The sequence below is a fragment of the Rhamphochromis longiceps genome, linkage group LG20, assembly GCF_057381845.1.
Source record: "Rhamphochromis longiceps isolate RC_006_pf linkage group LG20, R_longiceps_female_GT1.1, whole genome shotgun sequence".
NCBI lineage: Eukaryota > Metazoa > Chordata > Actinopteri > Cichliformes > Cichlidae > Rhamphochromis > Rhamphochromis longiceps.
In genome coordinates, this window is record NC_140576.1 from 10,735,656 (window position 1) to 10,747,094 (window position 11,439).

Here is an 11,439-nt window from a genome sequence, read left to right on the forward strand (position 1 = left end):
ACCTTCGAGAGATTTTAAGCAGTAGTTTTGTTTGCACTTGTCCTCACCGGTTTGGTTTCTTTGCATGACGAAGACAAGCACAACGTGTGCATGGACATTTGCCTGCATGTTGCCTGCTCCAGCACTCCATCTTGGAAAAAAAGGTCACACTTTTGGAGAAAGTGTCAGGAAAAACTGCTGTTGCATGGTAGGGCTCTCTCTTCTCTGAGTCCAGGGACACAGTTTTATCTGAGGCCAAAGGTCTAGAGTATTCAGTTGATGTCCCTGCAGCTAGCTGGACTGATTTCATGTTAATGGATTAGACAAGCACAAACCAGAACCATAAAGGGTTGCCTGTGTCACTGTGCCCAGCTTTAGACAGTATCTGGAGGTGGATAGTACAGAGGAGGGTGGCTTAGTTAACCCACTTCCTGTGGCTCCCTCACAAAAGCTCAACTCTTCTCTCCAAGCGCTGCAGATTCTCCACATCCCAGCTGGACAAAGTTTATCAGACTCAGATGGGCACTGCCCTGCCATACTGAACTTGAAAAATAGAAACTAAATATTGATCCTATCGCACTAGTATCGATCCACTATAGCAGGTTGGTATCATCAATATTTTTGTGACCACCTCAGTTCAGTTCAGTTCATTTTTATTTCAAACATTTCAAACATGTGCCTTCACAATCATTACAAAATATCATTACATCATTTGTTTGAAAAGGAGTTGTCCATACCCCCTCAAGTTTCACCATGTACACGATATTAGTGTCACCTCTGGAGCTGGAAAACTACAAGTAAAATCTATTATCTGTGGTACATTCATTGTTCATATCATACTCTTCTTCCTGGACATGCAAGCAGTAAAACTAAAATAAAATGTTTAAAATAAACACTTAAAACTGTCTCTTATAGAGTAATTTAAACAAAACAGCCGACTAAATAAAGCCCCGATTTTATTCTGACCTAAAAATATCTGCCACGCTGTAAGGAGGAGAAGAATAAACTCAGCAGCGTTACATAAACGTGCAAAAACTAATCTTGCCCAAAAAATAAAAAATCAGCCTTTGACTCCGCTTTGGCTGCATCTCCGGCGGTTGCAACAAGTGGTTTGACGGACGTTTGGTTTTCATTAGGTCGTCTCGACACTGACCCCCTGCCCCGTCTACGGTAACGTGAAACCAGCCCGCTGGCAGGCGCTCAGTGCGGAAGAGAGGCGAGCAGAGCTGATGCAGTCTGCACTGCTTTCACAACCCGGTCGGTCCGCGGGGCTGGACTGCGCTGCCTGCTGCGCACAGCGACCACAAGCTCCCCAAGTAGTGACCCACCAGCAGCGATGCGTGCTATGGCCACGCAGTAGCATTCACTGGAATAGATGGTGAAGCAGTCTTTTGCAGAAGGGATTCTTCTTGTTTTTGTCTCCCCTGGAGGTGCGCTATGGCAGCCATGGTGAGCTGTCAGAGTGGCAGAAGTTTACGAAACGGCGACTGGGGCTTCGCACCTCTGCTGGCTGCTGTGCTGCTCAGCTTTCTGCTTGCAGGGATGCAGCAGACCACAGCGTTTCCCACCTGGAGATTAGAGGTATGCTGTGACCACTTTTTCCTTGCAGCTGCAGAGTCCGGCACATAGTTGTGCTTATGAAGTTATTAAGATGCTGGTTACCTTTTGAAGTCACATAACGCCAAACTCCATTCAGAATTCTGCCCCATTTGCAAAACTGTTTATGTAACAGGAGACTACATACGGGGGTAGAAAAGTAAGGCTTATTGAAAGTTCATGGTGAAAGTGGCAGTAATGGTGAACCCAGCAATGAAACGCTGTTTTATATTGAGAGTAAGAGGTAAGGTAAAAGCAACGCACCATATATTTACCACAAATCCACAAAGGTTATTATCGGCTTTATTATTAGTTGTGCTGGCGGTGCCCACTTGACAATCAGCAAAACAGAGCAGCGGGTATCAGGAAAATACCAGATCATTTAGGAACGATGCACATCATTTTCTTTCACTGTTACATTATGCAAGAATCCGTGCAATTTCAAGCCATTCGTCTGGATCTTCAAAGATATTTTTAGCTGGAAATCCTCACATGAAATCAGTGAGTGATGGTAATAGGCATCAGATTCAATTATGTGAAGTTAGATGAATGCTGCTATTAGGTTATGTCTATGGAATGGGTCTCTGTGCAGTAATATCTTCAGCGAATTGGATAAATGTGTTTCTCCACACATTTCACTCAGTGCCACCCACCCGCTGTGACATAGAGCCTGAGGGACGCTTTATGTCACTGCCTTTGCCACACGCTCTCATTATGTGTCAGTCAAGAAGCCCGCTGGTGGGGATTACACAACTTCATGAAGTTAAGTAACAGAACAACCAAAGAGCATTTCTCATTGATTTATACTGAAATGAATCGGCAATTATCCACTGTAACATACTTATTATTTCTATATTACTAAACGAGATTAACAATATTTGTTTTGACAATGTTCAGCCTCACTCTGTTTCATTTTAACATGAATATGTGCGTGTTGACAAAAAGTGCGACAGACAGTCTGTGTTTTGATTTGTGTACAGAAAATCGCTTTTGTTGACTAGAACCCTCAAAGTCTCTGAGGTTCAGATGAAAATCATAATCCCTTGTTTAGAAATTTCTGGAAACGAGGTTAAACTCTTCCAGACTCCCCAAACGACCCATGTGGGATTTGTCCTCAGATGTTTCGCCCTCTGTCAGCTCTCACCGCCGGCTCTGAGGTTTAGTCTAGAGGACTAGTGGGTTTGCGGTTCATCTTTATTTGTGGCAAACATGCCAGATGAGCTTTGTGGTGAATATAACAAGACGTGACACATTAAGAAACGCGCTGGCTTTAACACCTCATAAGTCACTGAACGCATGACTCCAGCATGTCAGCTGAGGTCGGGAAAAGCAACTTTTGTATAAAACAGTGACCTATGCCTTAAATCTGGTAGTGAAATGTTATATTTAACACCAAACCACGAGAGATCGTGAAGTTTAATAACGGTGTGGGACAGTCTGGCCACCCAAAGTACTATTTTGGAAAGGAAATGAAGGAAGTACTGCATCTGTTTGTCTTGACTGGGTGAAGCAGGAACAGGAACTGGAGGACTGGGCGTAGATTCCAAAATGAAGGGAGAGACTTTGATATTTTCTCTCCATCTTCAGTGTTTTTCCTCAGCAAGAAACTTATATTTATAAAAGAAAATTATATTTGTACTGGGTTTTAGTGTCAGAGATATTATATAAAAAAAGAGGCATGGTACTCAAAGAATCCTGGAGTTGTGGTTTTACAGTAGAATCCAGCTTTATATCCAAGTGACTTCTGAAGTAGGACCGTACCCCTGTAAAAGTAAGGTTTTTCTCTGATTGGCTGCCCCTCACAAACAGATGATGCAAACAGCCAATGGTTTGGGGCTTCGGTGGTTACAATCAGAGCAGAGTGCCTGATATGACCATATTAAAGATATCCACGCTTAATGACATCATAGAGAGGCAAGAGAAGGAAAAATTGTCTGAAACTGAATGGCTCACGGGGACAACTTGTGCATAATCTGACCTTTTTATTTGAACCTTTAGCCATTTTTAATCAGCGCATCCACGATTTAACAGAGGTTGTGTCATTTCTTGCCTGAAAAAATCTAAATGTATCAGTATTTATGCATGTTCTGAATGCTCGTGAAAAAGAATCCCAATACTCTTAAGAATTTGTGGTGTCTTGCTCTCTGTTTTTCACTCAGACGATGATTGCAGTCACATGGAGACACTGGTTAGTTTCACACCCAAAGAGACTTGGCGAGCATGACCCATAGCCTCGTGTTGGCTGCATGTTAGACCCTGAAAGGACATTTCTAATCTTGTTGTCAGACCACAGAAGAAACACTTAGTCTGAAGCATACTGAAAACTTTCACTTTGCTCCGCTCTCTACTATAAAATCTTGTTCATCCCCTTGCATTTCACCTGACACACGGTATTCCTGCTCATCAGTCAGGCTCTTGTAAAGAGCCAGGTATAACAGACCAAGTGGTATACTTTTCAACAAAGTCAGGTTTAAGCCTATATTCACCCAGCGCCTTCAAAAGCGTGTGCTGTGCACGTGTCTCCCAATGACTGCCAGTTGTGTACCCTCAGCAGTTTCTCTTTTTAAATGTCTGCCTCCTTAAAACCCCATTAAAGCCATCAGGCAGTGCGAGAAACATTCCTGTTGTCAAGCACAGGAATGGGCTCCTCAACTGAGAAATCGCAGCCTCTCTTCTAGTGCCGAAAAGCGGATTTATTGCTCAAACCCATTTCCATAGAAAGTTATAGATTTATTGCGAGGTGTGATCACTATTATGGAATATCTCTGCAACTCAACATCAGCCGCAGAATATTTATGAAAGCATTAAAACTCAAAGCACCCATAGGCAGCATTTCAGTGTTATAACAGAGTCCAGACTCCAGCTGTCATCCCCCCGAAGAGATATCAGACTCAACATACTGGTGAAAAGTATCAAACTTAATGCAACTTTTTTCTTACTTCTTTCCTGAGATGGAAAGTTGAAAATATAATATTCACTAATGTGACCAGTTGAATCTCATTGAATTCTTAGGAAAGCCAAATGAGTCTTTAGGATTCAGTTACTCCTGTCACAGTGTGAGGTCATTCATTCAAAGTTTCTCTTTGTCCAAGGAAGAAGCTCACACCACTGTGCTGCTCATCGGGATCCGCAAAGAGGCCCGGTCACAAGTACTTCACCTCTCCAGGAACAAGCGCTACACCCTCACCCCGGAGAAGCTCAAATGGGACAAGTTCAAGCTCACATACAAGTATTTATTTACAGCCTGCGATGCACAAAAGCAATACAAATTAGGCAAAGGGAGAGCGAATGTTTGTGCTAAAAGAAACCGAGATGAGAGACCGAGGCTCCAGATTTCAGACAATCATGCACTATAACGTACTGTTGATGTGGGTCAGCTGCTACATTTTCTAATCTTAAGTCACTGTTTGCACTGAACCTTGTCCACCAAAAGTTTGTCGAAGCACCAAAAAGTGGTCTGAATTATCATCTGACTGTGAACACTGTAAAATAGTGAGCACATAGGGGATTCTGAAAGTCACGCCACAGTTGCTTGGCTTCCAAAGAGTTGGATTGAGCTGTGTTAACTGTCAGGAGAAGATCCAGTAACTTTATTCATCCTGGAGCTGTAAAATGATCCGCTAACGGGAAGATTAGATTGAGCTAGAGGAGCTCCAAAAACCGTTGGTTGGTGGTAGACAAACTTTTTTTTTTTAAACAGCTTAATTTAAGTAATTTTCGCACTAGTAAAATGGATGGTATCAACAATTTATTAAGTTACTGTCTAACTGTGATATTAGAAACTATCTGGTCTCACTAAAACAGAGCGGTGCTGAGGAATGTGGGAATTCTTTTGTGTCTGAACAGTAGCTATTGTGTTTTGGCAGATTCCTCAGCTGTAGAGGAATGTGTTGAGGGACAACTATTAACCACACCGTGCTGTTGTTTCCGAGCAGGTTGCTCTCCTTCCCTACAAACTTGATGAACGCCAGCGATACACGTCGGGGAATCGCCAAGGCTTTTGGCATGTGGAGCGACGTCTCGCCGTTCACCTTCAGAGAGGTGCCGGCCGACCAAGAGGCGGACATCAAGATCGGTGGGTGCATCTCTCCCTCAAAAGATGTTGCTTGGTTAGTTCTGAGTGCCAGACTTTTCTGTTTCTCCCTGCTGTTGTCGCCGCAATTTCTTTGCCTCATTAAATCGCAGCACTGCAATGACATTACCAAGCTTATATTCAACACATATTCATAATTCTTAATGAAAAAAAATGTCTAACAACTTCCAGACATATCAGCTCATGGCAAAAGTCCCCAAATTCTGCTTTATCTGCCCCCTTTGGGTGCAAACTCGAGAGTCCTGCATAAATTCTCAGAGTGAGTGAGAGGAATGGTCGTCATCCTCTGAGTTTGTCATTTGTGATCCATCATCTCCCCACTCCAGTCTCCACGGAGCAGGAATAATGGAGGGAGGGCTTCCCTCCTTGGCTCTGAGCTATTTCTCTCCGTTTCTCTGTTTTGGCAGGCTTCTATCCAGTCAACCACACAGACTGTTGGCAGTCCCACTTGCACCATTGTTTCGATGGCATCACAGGAGAACTGGCTCACGCGTTCTTCCCGCCAACAGGAGAGATCCACTTTGACGACCACGAATATTGGATTCTGGGAAACATGCGCTTCAGCTGGAAGAAAGGCACGCATCTTTATTGTGTTTGCTGAAACTTTTAATATTTCATGCGTGAAGTAATGAATGCAGCAGACACCGAGCTGAGCTGTCTCTGTTGCAGGGGTTTGGCTGACGGATCTCGTCCACGTGGCGGCTCACGAAATCGGTCACGTCCTGGGACTCATGCACTCCATGGATCCCAAAGCTTTGATGCACCTGAATGCAACTCTGACAGGGCGCAAGCTCATCACACAGGATGAGGTGTGGGGTTTGCACCGGCTCTACGGTTTGTTCACAGTCCTTATGTTTTCTCTCACACAAACATTAAAGGTCTTCTTTTTGTACTTTCATAACACATCTGAGGATTTGGGGGGACGTATGTGGTCTAGATGACACATTGAAAGGCATCCCAAAGCCTCTTGATTGAATGAATGAGGCCCATAAAGAGCTGGGATCAAGACACATGATGAGGCTGATGACACATATGGCAGCATCAGGATTGAAAATGAGCATTGAGTGTCGACTGGTATTTCACAAGGGCAGAAAACTGACGGTGCATCTGGGAAGCCTCTCAACAGCCTGACAGAAGAACCTGCAGGAGAATTCATTCCCTCGGGCAGTTTGACAGGTTCAAGAATTCCTTAACGTTGTTGTTAAACATGGCTGAGGGAAAACAAGATTGATGCTGCCGCTGTCAGATGAGATGACGAATTGGGTCTAGACTCCAACTGGCCTTCAAACTGCATATGTCCTGTAAAGGACGCTGTCCAACATCCCACCAGGATGATTTAAGGCATTGCCCGGATCGGACGCTTTCTCAGAATGTAGTCTGATGCTGGTATTAGAAGCATCTAGATATTCCTGTAAAGGAGTATTGCTGCGCGCTTGTGATCAAAACCAATCATAATGTAGAGCACAATGTTTGCGTTTGATGACTGAAAGCGAAACATTAATGAATACTGTACAAAATACTCACGAGTGGTCTTTAGCGTGTGTCATAGTGAGTCATTTTCACTGGCACAAAAAGCAGATTGTGTGTTCGTGTTTGGAGGGTTGGAGGTGTTCCAATTCTTTTGCCTGACTAAGAGCTGCCATCTGACCCTCCTCCTCACTTCATCTCTCCCCCCTCCTCCAGGATGTTTGGATCGTCTATTTATCTGTCCGGCCTGGGCTCGGAAAGGCTACTGCGAGAGCAAGCGCAGACTGATGCAGAAGCACTGCCCCTCCAGCTGTGATTTCTGTTACGGTAAGAAGCAGCAGTGGCAACGGCAGCAGGAGTCCAGGGGGAAGGAAAAAAAAAGAAGACAGAGAAAGTTTTCTCTCAATTGAGCAGCACAAGGAGCTGCTGTGAACCGTTTGCCAATGGAGCAACGGGAGCCAACAGGTCCAGCCATGCAGAGCTGCGCTGGAGGTTTTCAAGGGTCTGATTTGTAGGGAGATTACACTTGGCGCTGGGAGAGTCTGTGTTTTATTTCTGGAGAGTGGCAGCGTTTCAGAACGCTCACACAGCAGGGCCGCTACCTGTCGATTGCTCTCTCAGTGAGGGCTGCTTTACACAAGTGTCACTCATCAGACAACTGCCTCTGTAGGTTTATTGTGGGATGCTGTGGTGCAGAGATCTCCTTTTTTTTGCACAACAAGAAGTGGCTCAGTTTTAACTATCACAGCCCCACAGACTGTGGCTTTCTGAGATTTTTTTGTCAGCAACAGGGGGACAGTGTGGAGAGAGGCAAGAGGATACGATTCCTGGCTCACAGTAATCTGTTCCTCATTGCTGATTGGGAGACGTTGTACGGCTGTGGAAAATTCCTGAGTGACTCCAAACCGCTGGAATTTCAGACTGTGGCTTGAGGGTTAGAGACACACAAGGTCAATTTGGATTTTTGCAGCATTAACGAGAGCGACTGTTTTTTAGGCAGACTCTGAGTTGATCACGAGGCGGCCTGTTGCGCTTGTGACCAGATGGGAGAGATTACACTGATAACACAGGCACACCGCCAGCAGGTTAGCAGCATGGATGCCTGACGTGATAACGCTGCTATCAATGATTTTGACAGTAATCAGCATTTTGGCGAGGCGTTTGTGAAAGCATGGGCGTTTCTGGGATTTAAAAACAAACAAAACATGGGGAACGCACGGGGGCTCAAATCAAGAAATTTATATATTTGGTGAAAAATAAATAAACAGAGTGAAGAAACCTGGCGTAGAAAACACTGATAAAAATCTCTCATGTGCAGCCCGACGCCCAGATAGACTATTATATCAAAAGTCTGTGTAGTGCCCACACAGAATATCTTTCAAGTACTAAAGGAAAATGACTCATCAGGCAGGAACATGCATTCATTCATCTGTGTTTCTCTTTAATGTTGCTGCTAGAGAGGATATTATTTACTTATGTACTCTCGGGTAGTTTTACCTACAGTAATTCTACATTAATACAGCGTTTCAGCAGATTAAAACAATAACTAATAAGTAACTAAACCTTAAAAAATATGGAGTACAAATGACACTATGTGCATCCAAAATATAGTGGAAAGCAGAAAGCAGGATAACTTAATTTCTTAATTTTTTGCTCCAATAAACAAGACTTTCTTGTACTTTTTTAAAAAAGTTTTCTTGATGAATGGTTCGCCAGGCTTTCTGAAGATTTTTCACAGCTTCTCTTTGGACATTGGCTGCTTTTTCACTCGTTTGTTTGTTTGTTAAGTCTCATAAGACTGACCTATCAATCATTCAATCATAAAAAAGATGCTTAACTCAAGGGATGAATCAGTGTTGTGTCTACACATAACAGACAATCTTAGAATTACTGCCAGTATGTAAAAAAAAAAAAGCATCATCTTTTCCATTTCTTTAGTCAAATCTATGAAAAATACCAAAGATAACACAATTTGACAGGCATGGAATCGTATTTTTGCACCAACAAGATGATTCCCAAAGAGCTATTAGACAAAAACTTGGCATATCTCGGACCTCGACATTATTGAAGCAGTGTGGGATTATCTTGACAAAAGGCAGCCAAAATCCAAAGAAGAGCTTTGAATGCCCTTTAAGAACCCTGGAGAACTATTCCTGATGACTACTTAAAGAAATGACAAGAGAGTTCAGGCTGTGTGGAAGAATAAAGGTGGTCATAACAATAATGACTTTCAAGCTCACTAGAATTGCACACAAACTCTGTTTTTGCCGTATATACAGTATTTCCATGTATGATTGCATAATTTCAATAAACTGTTGCACCTAGTTCATATTTTCCTTTCAGGCACTGCTGTGTGAGGAATGGCTGTGACAGCTGGAGACAGTGAAAGAAACTGAGGTTTATGGTTATCACAAATCTTTTAGTTCCTTTTTGATCACGGGTGGGAAACATTTATTTCATACAGCCACACTGACTAAGTTAGATAAAGTCAGCCAAGAGCCACACACCGGCTATATGAATGGAAACACAGCTACAGGTTAGAGTGATTAAATTACTAATATTCAACCCAAACGTTGTATTATCGTTTAAATTAGCCCACATCTTGCAAGTTGTCACACTGTACATGTGTATCTTAAGATAATCATTTTATGGTTAAGAACACCAAGTTATGACCTTTGCATTTCCTGTTGTGGTGCACCAGCTCACCAGTGTTTTCTTTTCTATCCTCTTCAGAATTCCCTTTCCCCACCGTAGCTCCCACCCCGGCTCCCCCAAGGATCAAACACAAGCTGGTGGTCGAGGGCAAGAAACTGACATTTCGTTGCGGGAAGAAAATAGCATCAAAGAAAGGCAAAGTACAGTGAGTGTCTCTCTCTCTATCCCTCCAATATGTTATCAGTTTACCTGGTTACAGTGATGCTACAGTATTGCAGTTGCTGAGCGCCGTCTCTAACGTGCGAATCCTGTTTCAGCTGGTACAAGGACGGGGAGCTGCTGGAGTTCTCTCACCCAAACTACATCTCACTGAAAGACGACCACATTACTATAGTGGCCAACGCCATCAACGAAGGCACGTACACCTGCATCGTTAAGAAGAAGAACAAAATTCTCACTAACTACTCGTGGAGGGTACGCGTGCGCTTCTGAAGCAGAACAGCCCAGCTCCTCTGCACACTGAACAGGACATATTCACAGATGGTCACCAGGAGACCTCACTCACTAGGGCACATACTAGTATTTTTTGTTTTGTTTTTTAAACGTTCTTCCTGTATCCACGTAAAATTGTTGACCGTCTTTGTGTAAATGCGTTTACATCTGTGCAAAGAATAAATGCTCTGTGACAGATATTTTTTACATTTTTTTGTGAAAAACACTACCTGACTGTAAAAAGCTGTTTGTGGCAGATGCTGTGGTTTGCATTTTATTTGGTGATGAAAGTTCTGTGCAGCTCGCATCAGCTGTTCGGGACGATGACGTCAGTCTGGATTCATCAAGCCTGGACTTCTTCAAAGCTCTTTCAGCTAAGGCAGCTGAAGGAGTCCAAGGCCACCCACGGGATTCCTCTGAAAAATAGGGACTAATTAGTTGCACAGAAACCCAGAAGATATTAGTACTGTTGGGAGAACTCACCATAGCCTTCTACAAAATGTCCCAAATGTCTTTTTTTTTTTTTTTTTAATGGACCTGAAAAACTTACAGAAGCCCTTGCTTTAGATGCATAGCATTCAAATAATTTACACACTGCCCCAAGTAAGCTACTAAAGCCAGAATAAACAATGTTGTCTACAGCCTTTGGAACCATTTGGACCTTAAACCGCATATGGAACACCTCAGACGTCTAGCTTACTTTACTAGTCGCACGCTGAGGCCAATAGTCTGCCTCCAGGGACTGAGCAGTCAGTTCCACTTGCAGCTCTCTGTCCAAGCTTATTCAACACATCAGGTGTAATAATCTGCAGAAAGGCCTACGGTGGGTCCAGGGGATAGATAAAATTGATTAATGAATATTTCCATTTAGTGCTGGCTCTGCGAGCCCCAGGACAGGAGGGGCCTTTTTTCAGTACCTGTTCCAGTCCTGCAGGGACCCGAGCTGCACTGTTTATTTTTCTTTGGCTCGAAATCAAAGAATTTATTGGTTTCATTCTGAAGTCAGAGTCATTTAAAAACAAAAGCAAAGCAAGCCGGGGCCTTTTTTTCCCCCTGAAAGAACAAAGTACTGAGACAAAGTGGTGCAGCACAAGGAATGACATCACTTTTGGACAGCAGCTACCAAGCTGGTTTGAAGGCTGCATTTCTTTCAGGCT

General features: G+C 43.4%; 1 protein-coding gene across 1 annotated transcript; it reads left to right on the forward strand.

Annotated features, from left to right (window-relative positions):
• Nucleotides 1–1,173: 1,173 nt before the first annotated feature.
• Nucleotides 1,174–10,972, forward strand: mmp23ba (matrix metallopeptidase 23ba). Its single transcript, XM_085392953.1, has 8 exons — nucleotides 1,174–1,560; nucleotides 4,668–4,804; nucleotides 5,511–5,650; nucleotides 6,076–6,243; nucleotides 6,338–6,502; nucleotides 7,352–7,462; nucleotides 9,869–9,995; nucleotides 10,108–10,972. The coding sequence occupies exons 1-8, from the start codon at nucleotides 1,417–1,419 to the stop codon at nucleotides 10,280–10,282; spliced, it is 1,167 nt and encodes a 388-aa protein (XP_085249079.1). The 5' UTR covers nucleotides 1,174–1,416; the 3' UTR covers nucleotides 10,283–10,972.
• Nucleotides 10,973–11,439: the final 467 nt, after the last annotated feature.